At 44.2% G+C, this 19,073-nt stretch overlaps 1 protein-coding gene across 1 annotated transcript in view; it reads right to left on the reverse strand.

Annotated features, from left to right (window-relative positions):
* ptprt (protein tyrosine phosphatase receptor type T) overlaps positions 1-19,073 on the reverse strand; it is a 149,970-nt gene that overhangs the window by 87,318 nt on the left and 43,579 nt on the right. Inside the window, exons 8-10 of the mRNA XM_052076389.1 lie at positions 10,319-10,612; positions 804-919; positions 505-685 (exon numbers count right to left, since the gene is read on the reverse strand). Coding sequence (XP_051932349.1) covers positions 505-685; positions 804-919; positions 10,319-10,612 — 591 coding nt within the window. The remainder of the gene's footprint in view (positions 1-504; positions 686-803; positions 920-10,318; positions 10,613-19,073) is intronic.

The following is a 19,073-nucleotide window of genomic DNA, read 5'->3' on the forward strand; positions in this document are numbered from 1 at the left end:
GCGCGGTGAAGTAGGTACGTTTTGAAAAGGGACAGACGGAAGGACAGACCGCGTGCGGGACGACGCGCAATATAGATATAGATATATCTATATATACATACACACACACACACAAATGATATTTTGCATTCCACAAACTGTATCTCATTAGTGACGACATGAGGCAGTAATCCGCAATGGCGGCAATGATTCTTGCGGGGGGGAACGATGCTAAACTACGCTAGCAGTGGCCCAGATTACATCTGTCGCGGATCATGAAAAACATGTGCCCGCCATTTGTTACATGATTGATTTTCTTTGGTTGGTTGTTTGTGTTGATTATTTTTATCAAGCCGCTTGTCTGAGCTTAGAGTGTGGCCAAAAATATTGAGACTCCACCGGGAAGGCAAAGCGTACACAAAGAGGATGTCAAAGTTGAAGAAAATCTCAATCAAATAAATCAATGATATAGGAAGCAAGACGGTGTCGCTGTTGTCCGGTGTGACATTTTTAGCGCCGTCTCACCGTCTTCCTCCGTCTGCTTGACGATCTCCTCGCTCTCCTTGCTGCCCTCGGCGTTGGCCAGGACCAGTCGCAGTCTCACGGTGACGGACGGCCGCAGGTCCCTCAAGGTGTAGCGAGAAGACGTCTGGATCAGCTCCTCGGACGCAAACTCCTGCTGATTGAACACGTACTGGTACTGCACCTGCAGGGGGAGACAAAGCACGTGTTTAAAAACACCCCCCTGGACTTTGGAACAAAAGTATTGGAACACGTCCAGAAGGGGAAAAGCGAGATGAAAATGTCTGTGTCTGGTGTGGTACCGTGAGATTGTAGCTGTGGCATCGCGTGATGGCGTAACCGAACGTTTCCCACTGGATGGTCAAGAGTCGCGCACGGACGTCCACCACGTTCACATTCTGCGGACCGTGGACGGGATCTGGAAGAGACAGATCAATATTAATTTACAAAATCAATAAATTTACAAAAAACAGGACGAGGGGATAGAAATTGTACAGCTCAGACGCATACACAAACACACACACACACACACACACACACACACACTAATTGGGCAAGTTAATGAATGATTAAATTAATGAATGAGTAAAAGCAAATGTTTTAGTCCACAACTGAAAAGTCTTTTGGAGCTACCCCGCAATGAGGATATACTTCCATTCCACACAGGAAATAGACAGAGCCGTATTTCAATTTTTTTCAAATTAAAATGAGTGAGAAAAATGGGGCAGGGGCGGGGGTGGGGGGATGGTTCATTCCAACATGTTTGGCAGTGCATTTGAGCGTTTGTTTGAACAACGACTTGAGCGCCCCACGCAAGATTAGCCGCAATGAGAGATTAGACGCAGATCAAAGCCATCTGATCGGGATTGCGTTTGATAGTTTGGAGTAATGGGCAACGGGATTAGAAAAGGGGTTCGCAAATTTTGGAGGTATCCTTGGCTCGTTTGAGGACCCCCCCCCCCCCTCCACAAAGCCTGTCGGGTTTGAAGGAATCGGCGTGTCGATTTAAAGGAAACAATCCCGTCAAGTAATCTACTGACTGGATCCATCTAATCTACTCTTGGTCAAAGTTGGACATATGGAAGCTCTCGCGAAGAGCAGTCGCACGGAATGCAGAGTACGTGCGTTCTTGGGATGAACACGGCAGCTGATGTCAGCCTTCTTGTAAAAATTCAGACGTTTTCTTTGGGTGGGTTGTTTGCAATTCTGTAAAAGGCATGAAATAGAAAAACGTGAGTTTTTGGTTGGTGGCGTTTTGACTAGAATTAAACTCAACTCTTTTTTTCCGGGTGGTATTAACTAAAACTAACAACAAAACCGAAAAATGTAATTAATAATAATAATTACTTTATTAATACTTTTATAAATATATTTTAATTATAATTAATTATATAATTAATTATATATTTAAATATAATTATAAATATATAAATATAATTTTTTGTAAATTTCCCCATTGTGGGACAAATAAAGGATATCTTATCTTATCTTATATATGTTATTAATATATGTATTAAATTTTGAAAAGATTTTTGCAATGAAAAAATCTGCATAAAATAAAAGAAGTAAACCTAACCACATTTGTCAAAACAAAGTAAAACGGAAGAATTTATCAAGAAACGTCCTAAATTATTTAACTCTGAGCAGCACATAAGGTCTCGTGACGAAACATTTTGAACACAAACAAACAATTGTTGGCTGCCAAACATCCACAGTTGTCTTTCCCTGTATCTTAAAAAAAAAAACTGAGCAAACTCACTCAATGCGGGAAAACACGGGTGTCTGACCAATCACAGTCTAATCACAAACATACAAACACCAACAATTGGAAACCCACCAATAGTTGTCCTTTCATTTCCTTGGTGAGATTTTGGAACTGGCGCGCTCGTGCAAAGAACAGAGCACCCTCTTCATCGCAAACACACAAATGTCCATTTGGAACAAGGGCATTTGAAATCACAGTGGCTAATAAGCCTCACGCTGCTTCACTAAGTCGGAAAACAAAAAAGGACTTGCTCACACACAGCAGCTTGTATTTTATCTTATTGTTGTGCCGCCATCGCTCAATCCCGCGGGAGACGCAGACAAATAATCAGATTGAGCAAGATTAGACCCCTAAAAATCCTCCGATACGCCCCAAGTTGCTCGGCTGCTCAAATGAACGGCTGCCATTTTATAATCTGACAATGGACGGAGAGCGGCTAATCTGGACGGATAATCTGACTGCTCGCGGCCCGGCGGGAGATTGGCGCACAAACCCAGATTAATTTCTTGAAATGAACCCTTCGGTTGGTTGCAGGATAACGATCCCCCCAGGTGTTCAATGAAGCCTGCACTGGGCACATTTGAAACATTTGACTGGATGGATGGATGGACTGAAGGCTGGATAGATGGATGGATGGATGGATGGATGAATGGATGGACAGAAGGCTGTAAAATGGATGTATGGATGGAAGGCTGGATGGACAGAAGGTGAGATGGACGGACGGAGAGACAGATGGACAGATGGATGGATGGCCGGACGAAAGGAAGGCTGGATGGACTGAATTCTGGATAGATGGGCGGACATACAGATGAATGGATGCACAGAAGGCTGGATAGATGGATGGATGAATGGATGGATGGACGGACGGATGGACAGAAGGCTGGAAAATGGATGGATGGAAGGCTGGATGGACAGAAGGTGAGATGGACGGACGGAGAGACAGATGGACGGATGGATGGATGAATGGATGGATGGCCGGACAAAAGGAAGGCTGGATGGACTGAATTCTGGATAGACGGGCGGACATACAGATGAATGGATGGACAGAAGGCTGGATGAACAGATGGATGGACGGATGGATGGATGGACGGATGGATGGATGGACAGAAGGCTGGAAAATGGATGGATGGATGGAAGGCTGGATGGACAGAAGGTGAGATGAACGGACGGAGAGACGGATGGATGGATGGATGGATGGACGGATGGATGGACGGACAGAAGGCTGGAAAATGGATGGATGGATGGAAGGCTGGATGGACAGAAGGTGAGATGGACGGACGGAGAGACAGATGGACGGATGGATGGATGGATGGCCGGACGAAAGGAAGGCTGGATGGACTGAATTCTGGATAGACAGGCGGACATACAGATGAATGGATGGACAGAAGGCTGGATGAACAGATGGATGGACGGATGGATGGATGGACAGAAGGCTGGAAAATGGATGGATGGATGGAAGGCTGGATGGATGGACAGAAGGTGAGATGAACGGACGGAGAAACAGATGGACGGATGGATGGATGGATGGATGGATGGCCGGACGAAAGGAAGGCTGGATGGACTGAATTCTGGATAGACTGGCGGACATACGGATGGATGGATGGATGGATGGCCGGACGAAAGGAAGGCTGGATGAACTGAATTCTGGATAGACGGGCGGACATACAGATGAATGGATGCACAGAAGGCTGGATAAATGGATGGATGAATGGATGGATGGACAGAAGGCTGGAAAATGGATGGATGGAAGGCTGGATGGACAGAAGGTGAGATGAACGGACGGAGAGACAGATGGACGGATGGATGGATGGATGGATGGATGGATGGCCGGACGAAAGGAAGGCTGGATGGACTGAATTCTGGATAGACAGGCGGACATACGGATAAATGGATGGACAGAAGGCTGGATGGATAAATGGATGGATGGATGGATGGATGGATGGATGGACAGAAGGCTGGAAAATGGATGGATGGATGGATGGAAGGTTGGATGTACAGAAGGTGAGATGGACAGACTGAGAGACAGATGGACGGATAGATGGATGGATGGCCGGACGAAAGGAAGGCTGGATGGACTGAATTCTGGATAGATGGGCGGACATACAGATGAATGGATGGACAGAAGTCTGGATGGATAAATGGATGGATGAATGGATGGATGGAAGACTGGAAGTACAGATGGATGGACGGAAGGCTGGATGGCCAGATGAACATTTGGGCGGGCGCATGACAGATGCAACGGTTGGGTGACCATACAAACTAAAAGCCGATTTTGCCTTTCAAAATAGAAGCCGAGTAAAGTGTCATCTGCTGAGGGACATTGAGGTCAACCTTGGAAAGTTGCGTCAAATCACCAACAAACTCCAGCGGTCAAAAACCAATCGCAGCTTCCAAGTCTTTTTGTGCTCCTGCGTGTGCCTTTTCGTCTCTCCCGCCGTCTTTTTGGAACCGAACGCCAACAGTTCAATCTCAGACGCACGCAGGCGCACGCAGGCGCACGCAGGCGCACGCACGCACGCACACAGGCGCACGCACAGGCACTCAGAGTCAACGAAGGTCCTGTTATTTCTCTCAGTTTTCCTTTATTGGCATCTCGTTGGAGTGTGTCTTTCTATTCATGCCACACCTTTGTAGTTACACGCCATTGATGTCTGCCGTCTGCAGCGAGATAAGGGGCTATTTGGATCCCCGAGTGTGGGCAGCGCGTGCAAGGGCTCGCACGTGCGACGCATGCGTATGCGCGTGTGTGTGTGTGAGCGCCAGACAGGGCCGCCAACAGGCAGCCCTTGTGCGCACCGTTAATGAGGGAGAAATCGGATCACCTGATGGCCTCGCAATAACAGACGTGGCCCGTGTGTGCACGCGCGCCGTTGTGTGCATGTCTATGTTTGAACGCGTCGGATTAATGTATTTGAGGACAAAATGTAAAAAAAAATATAAAATTGGAATTTCATGTGCTTCGTGTGAACGTGCAGGTGTGTGTACTTTTGCATTTATGCGCGTTTGTGTATCTGAGCAATTTAATTTGAGGACAAAGTGTGCAGATACATGCACATGCGGGTGAGCATGTTTGTGTGTGCCCAAAGGCATATGTTTGTGTGTGTGTGTGTGTGTGTGTGTGTCTCTGAGCAACTTATTTGAGGATAAAATGTGAAAAATCATCTTCAGTCTTTGATGGCTCATACAGAAGGCTCGTGTGTGTGTGTGTGTGTGTGTGTGTGTGTGTGTGTGTGCGCGGTAGCCAACGGGCTGACAGCATGAAAGGCATTAAAGAGCACACAGGTTGGGCTTTAATTGGTCTGCTTTCATAATTGGCCTGTTGGGGCAGATTTGTTACCCGGGCAACGAGCTAGTTTCGCTAAAGTTAGTATCCATGGGGGAGCAAAGGAGGGGGAGGGCGACCGGAGGGGTTGGTTGGGAGGGCCGATGATGGCGGGATGTTGGCATGGAGGAGAAGAGTCAAGAGACGAGCAATGAGGCGTGAAGGGAATGTCAGCCGGCGAAAAAACATTGAAAGGAGCCTCGAAAAGATCCGTCGGCTTCCTTCGGGTTGACGTGAAGCAATGTTGGAGAACGGGGGAAGAAGCTGGTCTAGTTCGCCGTTGCTGAACGTCATACGAGTTTGGAGGATGTGAGAGGAAGCGGGAAGATTTTCGACTAGGTGGGGGCAAATGTTGACCGACGATGCAAATGTTCCATGTCGCAGAATGTTGTTGGGAAATATTTCCCCCATTCGGAATGTTGCGTGACATTGGAAATGTCGGAGGATCATAAGGCGACCTATGAACAATTTGGATGACAGTACAGGTGCAAGGATGAATCCAATCATGGTAATTGATCGTTATTTGTGCTGATCGATTCATCGTTTGGAGACCTTGTTCAACTTGATATTGTCTAAGTCAGGCGTGTCCAAAGTCCGGCCCGGGGGCCAAATCCGGCCCGCGGTGGAATTTCATCCGGCCCTCGGCCCCTGTCATAAAATCAGTGCCGTCTGGCCCGCAGGTTGGGCGCAATGGAACACGTGTTGCATTGACTGAGGTCTCGTAGACTGGTGAGTGATGTTTCATAGAGTACTGCTTCCCTCTAGTGGCTAAATGAGTAATAGCATTCACTAAATGAGTAATAGCATTTAGACACTAGGGGGCATCACTCACGAGTCAACAAGACATCACTCCGTGTTTATATTGACTGATATGTCATATTTCAAATTCCTGTTTCAAATGAACCAAAAGAAATTCTTAAGATTGTTGAAATTAAAATAAAAATGGAAATGTGAAACAGACTGGCTTACTAAAATTTGCTGAACAATATTGTTGTTCAATGTAAAGAATGTCAGCCAAGGTCGGCCCCCCGACATTTTACCACATAAAATCTGGCCCCCTTGGCAAAAAGTTTGGACACCCCTGGTCTAAGTCCTTGGAAACTTGTGTCGTCCTCCTTGAAAGCAGACTGTTTCACGATTGCGTTCTTGTGTGTCTCCAGCAGGTGGCAGAGGAGGGCCTCGATCTTGTAAACCAGAACTCATTTACAAACCCAATTGCCAATCAAGTTGAAAACAGAATACAATGATTTGCAAATCCGAAGTTGAATTGGCTCCACTACAAAGATATATTGATCGTGTTCTCCACATTATGGGATGTTAGCGAAGATTGTAGAATTTTAGAGACTCTTGCCGACTGAGAGAATGTCGGCAAACGGCAGATTTTGAATGTGAATGTGATTTTGAATATGGGAGGATTTTGGATGATGTCGGACAGCAGAATGTTTGAGATCTTGGTAGAATAACCCACAACGACGTTGGTGGGGTGGGGGTGGGGGGGGGAACCAAAATAACAGAAACGTTTCCTATACTGAACACAGACGCACTTCGGGATGCAACCGAGATGAATCGAGTTCGCCGAACGCACCCTCAAGTGCGTCTGTGGTGCGCGTGTTCTAAGGGGCGTACCCGCCTTGCGTGTGTTTGTGTTGCGTGTGTTCGCGGCGAGCTCATTAGGAGACTTGAGTGACCCCTCTGTTCTTTGTCCGGCGTCTTAACGAGCACCAAGAGCTGCAGGGGAAAGAGACGCATTGGAAAGTGCGCACGCGCGCCAGTGCGTGGGTGTTGGGGGGGGGGGGGGGGCAGAGGAAGGCCACACACACACAAGACGTAACACAAGAAACGGACAAGAAAGAGGAGGCATCGCTGAGGACAAAAAAAAAAAAAGATGGTGCCGTTTCTCCCCAACCTGTAATGTGAGCAGCGTGACACGCAAATTTCAGAGTCGGAATGCTTCTTTTGTCCCGCCCCCCCCCCCCCCCCCCCCCCCGCTCCCCCTCCATGTGTTGACCTTCAAACTTGGGCAGTTTCGAGATGTCCTGAAATCTGCTCGGCTCTTGTCTTTTGACAGGGTTCGACATTAAAAGCGGCCCACTGGCCCAGGACAAAAAAAAAAAACAACAGCTTCTTGCTGTTGTAATATTACATCATCAATATTTTGACTTCTTTCCACTCCGATGATCAAACATCTTTGAACTTTTTACCACGCTGCCAATATTTTTTTTTTCCTCCGCATGGCTGCAAAATTTTCAATCCGGAATGACTTGAATGAGATAGAAAAGGTCCAATGTTAAGTTTTTGTTATTTTATCTGACATGTACTTGAGTCATGAAAAGCTGGCTTCCTCACATTTAAAAAAAAAAAAAAGTTATTTTCTTAATGGCTTTAATAATACGGCATGAAGACGTCAAATATGAAATGTGCCACCACAACATAACTCTTGGCATACTCTTGTTTTTTTTTTTTTTTTTTCGTTAAAATAGCACCGTCGTGTCGACACGAGCTTGAGTGACTTTGCGTCAACAGTCGTCAAACCTCCACGGTGAAAAAAAAAAAAAAATATGGCAGCCTGCTGCCAGATTTGCAAGGTCGGCTTTTCAAAAGCTGCTGACGGGATTATTATTGAGATTATTTAGGAGCTTGCGCAGAATGGCTCCGCCACCTCTCAAACGTCTTCATCACTGGCATCACTGGTACTTGGCATCATTATCAGTCATAATTTTTTATTGTTACGTATCATGTTTTTGTTGATCATGTTTTTGTTGTTTGGGATTTTTTTTTTCATTATCGTTAGTTTTTCTTCGTTTTGACTTGTTTCCTGAAATCGGTTCATTGTAAGTCGTTTTTAGAGCAGGTTTGTTTGTTTTCATTCATTTTTATTTGGTCCAAAAAATGCTTCATTCTTATTTACTTTTTATTAGTTTTGGGATTAGTTTAGTTTGGGGCGGGGGGGGGGTTGCAATAAATGTCGTTTGTTTTATTACCCTGAGTTTCACGTCGTTTTCATTTTTTAAAAGGATTTTAATTTTTTATGTCATGAGCGAAATATTTTTTTTCAATATTTAGTTTTTGGGTTAGTTTTGGTTCGCTAAAATAATCGTGGTCTGTACGCGTCCTGACATTGACTGACAACCGATCTGCGGATACCGTCGGTAATCTAAACCAACGATCGTCCTAAAAACGAAGATGAAAAGTCGGACGGGCTGCGGCAGTAAAAATTGACGAGAGTGCGCTTGAAAAAAGACATTTTGATGTGACTTTACGACGCATCCATCCCACGGCTTTCATCAATCCATTTGCTTTTTACGGCTTCTTTTTTTTTGGGGGGGGGGGTGAGACGACGTTTCAGATGAGCCAGCGGGAGTTAAAAAAAAAATTCTGTTTCTCTTCCTCCTTGCGATTGGACCCAAGAGGATCTAATTGGCCCAAGGACATTATCCTAACGAGGCCGATTGCGACGTTTTCCCTGACATTTGCCGTCACCTCCCTCCGGGTGGGAGGTGAGCCGGGGGGGCCCCGTCACTCTTCCTTTGTCAGACAATTAGACGGTGCCTTCAAGTGCTTAACCTCGCCAACCTCCACCTCGATCGCCTTTTGCACTTTATATGGCTTCTCATTGCTTCCGAATTTCCCCCCACCCCCCCTCCCAAAAATCCATCTATTAGGCTTTTTTTGTCTTTTTTTTTTTTTTTTTTTGGACAGATGATTTTACAAAGTTCAGCATAAATTGGGTCAATTAAGTATTGAGTTGCTGAATGGCGACTCGAGTTTAACAACAATTTAAAGTAACCAGGGAGGCGGGAGGAGCGGCAAAAGAGGACAAGGAGGACCGTGGGGGGGGTCTGTCGGGGAGGCAGCAAGATTGATTTCCACCGCTGCTGCCGCGTTTCCCCGGCGGACGCCGTTTTGGATTCAATGTTCCTCATTCATCACGTTTGCGTTCACGCGCTCCAAAAAGAGCTAAAAGACACTAAAGGAAATCGGAACCACTCCGTGCAGAGACCACGGGGAAAAAATTACAGCAGTCAAAACTTGTTTACTGTCCCAAGCCCACCGAGAATCTGCAATATTTACACCCAAAATAGATTTTTTAATGCAGCCCCTGAAACCAGTTTGACTTTGCAACATGAAATTTGATACGTGGTTATCATAACTCATTCATTCATCTTCCGAGCCGCTTGATCCTCACTAGGGTCGTGGGGGGGTGCTGGAGCCTATCCCAGCTGTCTTCGGGCAGTAGGTGGGGGACACCCCGAATCGGTTGCCAGCCAATCGCACACTCACACCTAGGGACAATTTAGAGCGTCCAATCAGCCTGCCACGCATGTTTTTGGAATGTGGGAGAAAACCGGAGCACCCGGAGAAAACCCACGCAGGCCCGGGGAGAACATGCAAACTCCACACAGGGAGGCCGCAGCTGGAATCGAACCCGGTACCTCTGCACTGTGAAGGCCACGTGCTAACCACTGGACTACCGGGCCGCCGCGGTTATCATAACTACACTCACAAAATAGTCTTAAGGCCCCGCAACACACGAGAATTTTGGTTTGAGGCAGACATTTATGGCTCAAAAGGCTCAGTTGCAACCATCTGGATTTAAAAGAAAACGCAAACCCGGAAGCCAGTTTGACTCCAACTGAAATTTGCCAGTCATGTCTATCGTAATGCAACCAACAAAAAAATCTCACAAGGCACAGGAAGCTTGCAATTTAGATGAGAAGTGAATCACATACCAGCGCATTTGGTTCTGGTGACCAGAGGCGGTCCCGGGGGTCCCGTCCCCCCTTCTCCGGGTCTGGACAGCAACACCTTGATCTCATACTCCACATCGGGGTCCAAGTGCCACAGTTTATAGGTGGGCGCGTCCACCACATGGGTCTCGGCCCAGTTTCCCGAGGTGGTGCGGTACTCCACCTCCTTTAGGATGATGGGACCGTCACCGATGATGCTGTTGGCGTTGGGCTTGATCCACAGGTAGGTGGCGCCCACGGCCAGGAGCTCGGGTGGAGCGATGGGGGTGGGCGGAGCTGTGATATGTCACAAAAACATCAAAAAAGTAAATAGTAAATTATTAGGAGCTACGGCGCTCTTAGGAACGCTTCATTTTTGCACGTCTTTCCCCATACTCAAAAATCGGCGTTTAGGTTTAGCCAAAAATTGGCGCTGGAAGTTCGGCATAGATTATTTTTAAAATCCAGCCACCCAGCAATTTGAATGTCTATCGTGAGAAGAGCCACAAAAAAGTATCAAGGAGACACGGCAGCAAAGTTTAGTGCCTTGCAGAAATTTTTAAAATGCAGCCCCTGAAGCCAGTTTGATTTAGCAACATTGAATGTAATAAACCATGAGTGCCCACCAAAAAAAACAAAAAAAAAAGTCTAAGAAGCCATGTCTGGAAATAAAACAACTCTAGAAGGCTGCCATTTTGGTGAGAATTGGCATACCAGCAGAGTTTGATGCAACCTGGTAACACCATAAAGAGTTTTTAAATAGTCCAGATGCTAAAGCCAGTCTTAGCAACATGAAATTTGGTGACATGTTTATCATGAGTAGAAAAAAAAGTTTTAAGAGGTGCTACCTGAAAAGATACAGGAAGATTGACATTTTGTTTAATGATCCTGATAACACCCCGCAGATTGTTTTGTTTTTTTTAAAGTGAGCCCCCAAAGATAAATTTGCTGATCAACCTGATGAATTTGGTCAACATCTCTATCATAAGTAGACCCACAAAAAAGTCTCAATCCAAGCCTTAAGAGCTTCAGACAGTCCAGCGGTTTGGTTTCGAAGTGGACAATTTTGCGGCATCGGAAGCCAATCGTGATCTTTCAAGCTGCCCGAGCTGTCCGTCAAAGGCCAGGCTGCCACGGGGCTCAACGTTGAGTGCCGCTAATGTGAAGTGAAAGGAGCAAAAAAAAATATATAAATAAAAATAAAAAAAGAAGACAACAAAAAAAGAAGAAAGGTTTGATCAAAAGTAAGAAGTGAAAAGTGTTTAGCTGTAAAACTCATTTGTCACATTTGTTGACAGCAAGTCGACAAGCAGGCTGTCACATCTAAAAGCTTTTGGCTGCTTTACGACTTCAATTTCAAGCACGCACACACACACACACACACACACACACACACACACACACACACACACACACACACTTATATATTTCTACTCATATTTATATTTGGATTTAGATTTATACACTGACTGGCTTTATTAACATGTGGGAGAAGGTGCACTGACCCGTATATTTGGCTTCCCTCAAGGCCGCTTCGGAATATTTATGAATACAATTTCGGGATGAAGTCTGCGGGCCCAGCCAGCCAGCTGTCAATCACTCACTCAAGTATAGACACACAAACACACACTCGCTCACACCTTTACGCAACCGCAAGCAACACAATGGTGCCTTGAGATACAAGTGCCTGGACTTGTTTTTTTTTTTTTTTTTTTTTTTAATCTTAGACTGAATTGAAAATTCAAGACAGGGATGCATTTCATAGCCCCACCACTAAATGGCAAGAGCAAACTTAACATCAATTCATATTGGTTACTTTAGAGGGGAAAGTAGGGCTGAACAATTAATCGATCTCACATCGGCATCGCAATGTAGTAAAATGCAATTTTCTAATAATTTTTTAAAAATGCTTCATTTCGTCTGAATCATTTATGTAAATATTTGCAAGGAATGGGGACCGGGCTAGCCCGCAAAATTGCGAAAATCATTCATTTCATTTCCTTTGTGCAACTCTTCTTCATTTGTCTGCATAACTGTGAGACTGCCCTCTGGTGGCCAAGTCATGCACAGTAGAAGCGGCAAGCAATTAGCCCTATTCCAAACCATTCTAATGAAGTTCAGGTTTTTATTAAGTCAAATATGACTGAATGAAGTGCTTTTGTCCTCATGAAAACAAAACATGATTGATTTTTGTTTGTTTTTAGAAATTGCATTTCCATTCATTTCAATGAGGAAATATTTTTTTGCACTTTGAGTTACATGCATAGTCACGGAACAAATTGTGCTCGCATCTCAAAGCACCCACCACTGTGCAGAACAGAAATAAACACAATCGGCACAAATGAAGCTCTTTTAACGATCTGCCAGCAGCCTGTTAGCTTGAGTGAGCTCTTGTGTGTGTGTGTGTGTGTGTGTGTGTGTTTGATTGACAGCTGCTGGCAAGTGTCTGGAGGAGTCGTTTATTCTCAAGTGCTCAACTCACACTGTTGCTTAAGTGCGCACATTGTGCACGTGTGTGTGTGTGCTTGCACGGGGGTGTGCATGTTCCTCTAATCCAGTCTGGAAACTGTCATTTGAAAGCCAGCTGTGAAACCTCAACTTGAAACCCTAACACGAGTCTGAAACCGTTCCTTGAAACCCTAACTTTGACTCATTCATTCATTCATCTTCCGTACCGCTTAATCCTCACTAGGGTCGCGGGGGGTGCTGGAGCCTATCCCAGCTGTCTCCGGGCAGTAGGCGGGGGACACCCTGAATCGGTTGCCAGCCAATCGCAGGGCACACAGAGACGAACAACCATTCCTGGATAGTCAGCAGCCCAGTTTGGTGAAGACTTTCAGTCTGGCCAACGGACATCGCCAGTGCCATGACACCAGGATCTATCTACGGGTCAGTCAGTCATCCTCATTCATTTTCGCAATTTTTTAGGGGAGGGCGCACGGCATGGCGAAGCCGAAACGTGGTAATATACACCATTGCATCGCCATTCAAACGGACGAGCACCGGCGCTAATGCTAATTTGTTTTCACAATATTAACTGGCCTGATGGTCATTTTAACAAGTATTTCATTCGGACTCAACTCTTGGAGTATTCATTCATTCATTCATTCATCTTCCGAGCCGCTTGATCCTCACTTGGGTCGCGGGGGGTGCTGGAGCCTATCCCAGCCGTCTCCGGGCAGTAGGCGGGGGACACCCTGAACCGGTTGCCAGCCAATCGCAGGGCACACAGAAACGAACAACCATTCGCACTCACACTCACACCTAGGGACAATTTAGAGCGTCCAATCAGCCTGCCACGCATGTTTTTTGGAATGTGGGAGGAAACCGGAGCACCCGGAGAAAACCCACGCAGGCCCGGGGAGAACATGCAAACTCCACACAGGGAGGCCGGAGCTGGAATCGAACCCGGTACCTCTGCACTGTGAAGCCCACGTGCTAACCACTGGACTACCGGGCCACAGAGATACTCCCGTCAGGGAATCGAACCCTGGTCTTCCGCGTGACAGGCGCAGATACTGTCCACTATACTAACGAGGAACCCTAACTTTGACTCGAAACCCTAATTTGAAAGCCAAACTAAGGCTTGAAAGCCAAAGCCGACCTTGGAACGGCAACTCGGTCAGCCAAACCGTGCGTGAAACCCAACTTTTGACTGCCCAATGCTTGAAACCCTACCGAGTCACTGATGCTCATGTTTCGATGTTCTTTCTCCGCTTGATTTGTTTCAACTTTTCACCCCTTCTGCTCCTCTTCCTCAGTCATCCTCTCTCGCTCATACCTGGTCATGCATTACTTATATCCCTCCTCAGAAATTCTCTAAGAAGTGTCCTATCTTGCTATCACACACAAAACACACACGCACACACAAAGGGCGATGCACATGAAAGAAAAGGAAGGATGGTCACGGAATATCAACGATGCCACTGACTTGACAACTTCAAGAACTCTGGAAACAAGAAGACAGCCTCTTTTTTTTTCCACATTTGTGTGTGAAACATCGAAGAGCAAACTTTCGCATATTTCGCACGTCAACATGAAACTGTTCAGCTCAGCCTGGACATATAAAGCAACCATTCTCACGGTTCCCAAATTTCCAACTTTTTCATGATGCTAAATTTTTCAAGACAGAATTACCGTAATATCGAAATATGGATCCACTACAAAACAGGATTACAACATCAATGCGGACATCTGACATATTTATTTCCTCCTTCCAATCACAATTTCCACACGAGTTGCTCTCTCTAGCCGCTGTTGTTGTTGCTGTTGTTGTTGCTAAGAGTGGACACGTGGTGGCGCTGCTGTGCGGGCTTCTAAAGGAGGACTGTGGGCGGACTGCAGAGCCCAATGGGCCTCCACAGAGCCAGTACTGTCCACGCGTTTATTGATTTTTATTATGTGGACGTAATATATGGAAGATGTATGTGGGCAAAGCAACACACACACACACACACACACACACACACACACACACTAGGGATTTTATTTTGGGACCATAATCAGTTTCAGGACCACCAGGAGTATCTGGAGAGGGACACACACAGGCACATGCACACACACACACGCACCTCCACTGGTTTTGATTGGCAGGTGTGTATCTAAGCTCCACCCTACCGAGTCTTATCTCTGACGGACAGACGACACACACACACATACACAACGACACTACAAAAGCAGGACGACACAAACTACACACGGTGATGCATCGACACAACACTGCCAAATATTTGAAAATTCAACCCCCGCAGCCAGTTTGACTGAGCCACACGAAATGGAAAAGCACACTATCAGGTCAGAACAGACCCCCCCCCCCCCCCCAAAAAAAAAGTCTCAGGAAGCCATGACCCAAAAGAAACAGGAAGTCAGCCAATTTGGTCCTAACTGGACAGTTAAGGTTCAATTGCTTAGTTGTGCCAAGCTGGTTTGAAAACTGAAAAAAAATTGCAGCCCTCAATTTTTTTTGTTGTTCTACTTCTTCCTTTCATAACTTTGCTGCTGTGAATCTGGAATTTCTCCATTGCGAGACTAATAAAGGTATTCTTAATTAATTAAAACCAATTTCACCTTGCAATATGAAACTTGGTAGACCAGTTCATTATGAGTAGAAAAACAACCAAAAAAAGCCTCAAAAACCATGTCCCAAAAGACACGGGAAGTCCACCATTTTGGACATATAAACTGGACATTTTTGGCTGAATTTGGCAGGCAAAAATACAGCCGCAAAAGCCAGTTTGAGATGGGAATAAGATATTTAGTAGACTCAAAATGCCCATTTCCAAAAGACAAAGGAAGTCAGACAATTTTGCTCTAAAAGGTTCAATTGTTCATTACTGCAAAACGAGAGTTTTAAAAAAATATTGCAAAAGCATTAAATTTAGCAGACATGTTTCCCATGAGTGGACCCACCAAAAAAAATAAACATTTAAAAAAGCCTCAAAAACCATGTCCCAAAAACACGGGAAGTCCACCATTTTGGACATATAAACTGGACATTTTTGGCTAAATTTGGCAGGCAAAAATACAGCCGCAAAAGCCAGTTTGAGATGGGAATAAGATATTTGGTAGACTCAAAATGTCCATTTCCAAAAGACAAAGGAAGTCAGACAATTTTGCTCTAAAAGGTTCAATTGTTCATTACTGCAAAACAAGAGTTTTAAAAAAATATTGCAAAAGCATTAAATTTAGCAGACATGTTTCTCATGAGTGGACCCACCAAAAAAAATAAACATTTAAAAAAGCCTCAAAAACCATGTCCCAAAAACACGGGAAGTCCACCATTTTGGACATATAAACTGGACATTTTTGGCTAAATTTGGCAGGCAAAAATACAGCCGCAAAAGCCAGTTTGAGATGGGAATAAGATATTTGGTAGACTCAAAATGTCCATTTCCAAAAGACAAAGGAAGTCAGACAATTTTGCTCTATAAGGTTCAATTGTTCATTACTGCAAAACGAGAGTTTTAAAAAAATATTGCAAAAGCATTAAATTTAGCAGACATGTTTCTCATGAGTGGACCCACCAAAAAAAATAAACATTTAAAAAAGCCTCAAAAACCATGTCCCAAAAACACGGAAAGTCCACCATTTTGGACATATAAACTGGACATTTTTGGCTAAATTTGGCAGGCAAAAATACAGCCGCAAAAGCCAGTTTGAGATGGGAATAAGATATTTGGTAGACTCAAAATGTCCATTTCCAAAAGACAAAGGAAGTCAGACAATTTTGCTCTAAAAGGTTCAATTGTTCATTACTGCAAAACTAGAGTTTTAAAAAAATATTGCAAAAGCATTAAATTTAGCAGACATGTTTCTCATGAGTGGACCCACCAAAAAAAATAAACATTTAAAAAAGCCTCAAAAACCATGTCCCAAAAACACGGGAAGTCCACCATTTTGGACATATAAACTGGACATTTTTGGCTAAATTTGGCAGGCAAAAATACAGCCGCAAAAGCTAGTTTGAGATGGGAATAAGATCATTGGTAGACTCAAAATGCCAATTTCCAAAAGACAAAGGAAGTCAGACAATTTTGGTCTATAAGGTTCAATTGTTCATTACTGCAAAACTAGAGTTTAAAAAAAATATTGCAAAAGCATTAAATTTAGCAGACATGTTTCTCATGAGTGGACCCACCAAAAAAAAAGAAACATTTTAAAAAGTCCCAAAAGACACAGGAAGACATGTTCGTGCAAAACAGACATTTTAGGCAAAATGTGCTTTGTTGAACCCAACTGATTGAACAAAAAATGTTTGTGATACCAATCTGAGCAATATTTGGTCGATATGCCAATTCCCTCAAGACACAGTGTGTCATTTAGCTTATGATAGTTGCCATTTTAGGGGAAAATCTTTTTTTTTTTTAAACTGAGCCTCCAACAATTGGCAATTCTTTTCTGTGTGAACCCACAAAAAAACTCTCAATAAGCCAGGGCCAAAAAAGCACAAATCTGCCTTCTTGGTTTGAAGCACATTTTAGGTAGGACTCAATTGTGTGCAACTGGATTTTTTAAAAAAACGTAGTCCCTAATGCCAATTTAACTTAGCAACTTAATGTTCAGGAAAGACATGTCTGTCATTAGTAGATAGACGACAACAAAAAAAGGTCTCCAAAAAACGCTTCTACAGCATGCCATTACTAGTTACAATCACCTGGATTTTGTTTTGAAGATTCAGCCCTCAAAGCATCGCTGCAAATTTGACGACAGCTGTTGGATCCCAATTGAATGTTTTGAAAAAAATCCCCGCTTGAAGCCACTTGGACTCAGCAATGTCAAATTCGCTTGACGTGTCCATCTTGAGACATCGTAAGTCTTGCGTCAGGAGCCAACGCCGCAAAAGAAACAGGAAAACTTTGACTGTACTTGAAATTGTCCACATGGAGGTCATTTTCTGGTTCGTCAATTGATTGGGAGTCTTTTGCAACCACGACAACAATGCAGTTTCCAAAGTTCAAATTCATTTGAGGACAAAAACAGAATGTGATCATGCTCCATATATTTGCACGGCCGGAATGTGGAACTCCCACTTGCACACACACACACACACACACACATACGTGTTTTGGTGCATTTTCAGGACGTCCGTTTGTTCACCCGACATATGGGTACATGCCTTTCCCGTGGTCCTACAGGCTCCAAAAAAATATGGTAACCATGAAAAAAAATCAGGAAGACAGCCATCTACTCAGATTTTGGCTAGGACGTAATTTTTTTTTGATTTATGACAAAACTACTACATATGAGGACATTGACAGGTTTTTGTGTATTATGGAGACAGTCACCTCAAACACACTACCATTTCATGTTTTTGTGAATTTTGAGCCCCCTGGATACACATCATTTTCAAGTATATATGACTTATGAAGACCAGCTAAGAGTAAAGTGTGTATTTTTAAATTGACTCATGTTACATACCAACAGTATATGTTAGGCACATGTGTCCAATTGTCATGCTCGGGCATGGGGAGAACTCTACAAAGGAAGGATGCCCAGATTCAAACATTCAAATATCAATTGCTGAACTGTGAGGCGAATGTGCCAAACAGTCGTTATACCCGTCATCCCTCAAATATTCACATTAATAATACAAGATAGTAAAATAAGCTGTGAAGAAGAAGAGACGGTTAAATATGTGGTCAGTCCACTTTCTTATTTTTTAATTGCTGACAATATGAAATTATGAACACAGAAAACATGCCACCTCCTCTCCATGACACAAAGCACTGCAATAGATGAGGGTTGTTTGAACTGAAGAAGATTATGTCAAAATGTGAATACTGCGATGAAGAATTTTTAATGAATCTGGCCATATATTGTGCCATGTGTGTAGCAACTTCTTTAGCTACCGTTAGACAAAAGCAACTTTTCAAAAAGTATTGAAATTCTTGAAATAGGATGAATTCAAATGTTTTAGGGTTTTTCCAAAATATCACCTCAAACCTAATAAGCCTATCTTTTGTGAGAAGTTTGTATATCGTACGTACGTTTATATACAGCAGGAGTGTCCAAAGTCGTTCCTCAAGGGCCGCTGTCTTTTTGTTTTCCAGCTCTCCCAGGATGTTCTAATGCTGCATCAGAGCTGACTGATGAACTGATCATCTGAAACAGGTGTGATGCAGCCGGGAGAGCTGGAAAACAGGCACGACAGTGGCCCTCCAGGCCCAGATCGGGACATGCCTGATATACAGTATAATTTACATGTTCATACATCTTCAAGGATTTTCCAAATTGCTCTTGAAGATCATGAAACAACAAA

This window comes from Hippocampus zosterae, chromosome 9 (assembly GCF_025434085.1).
Source record: "Hippocampus zosterae strain Florida chromosome 9, ASM2543408v3, whole genome shotgun sequence".
NCBI classification, from domain to species: Eukaryota; Metazoa; Chordata; class Actinopteri; order Syngnathiformes; family Syngnathidae; genus Hippocampus; species Hippocampus zosterae.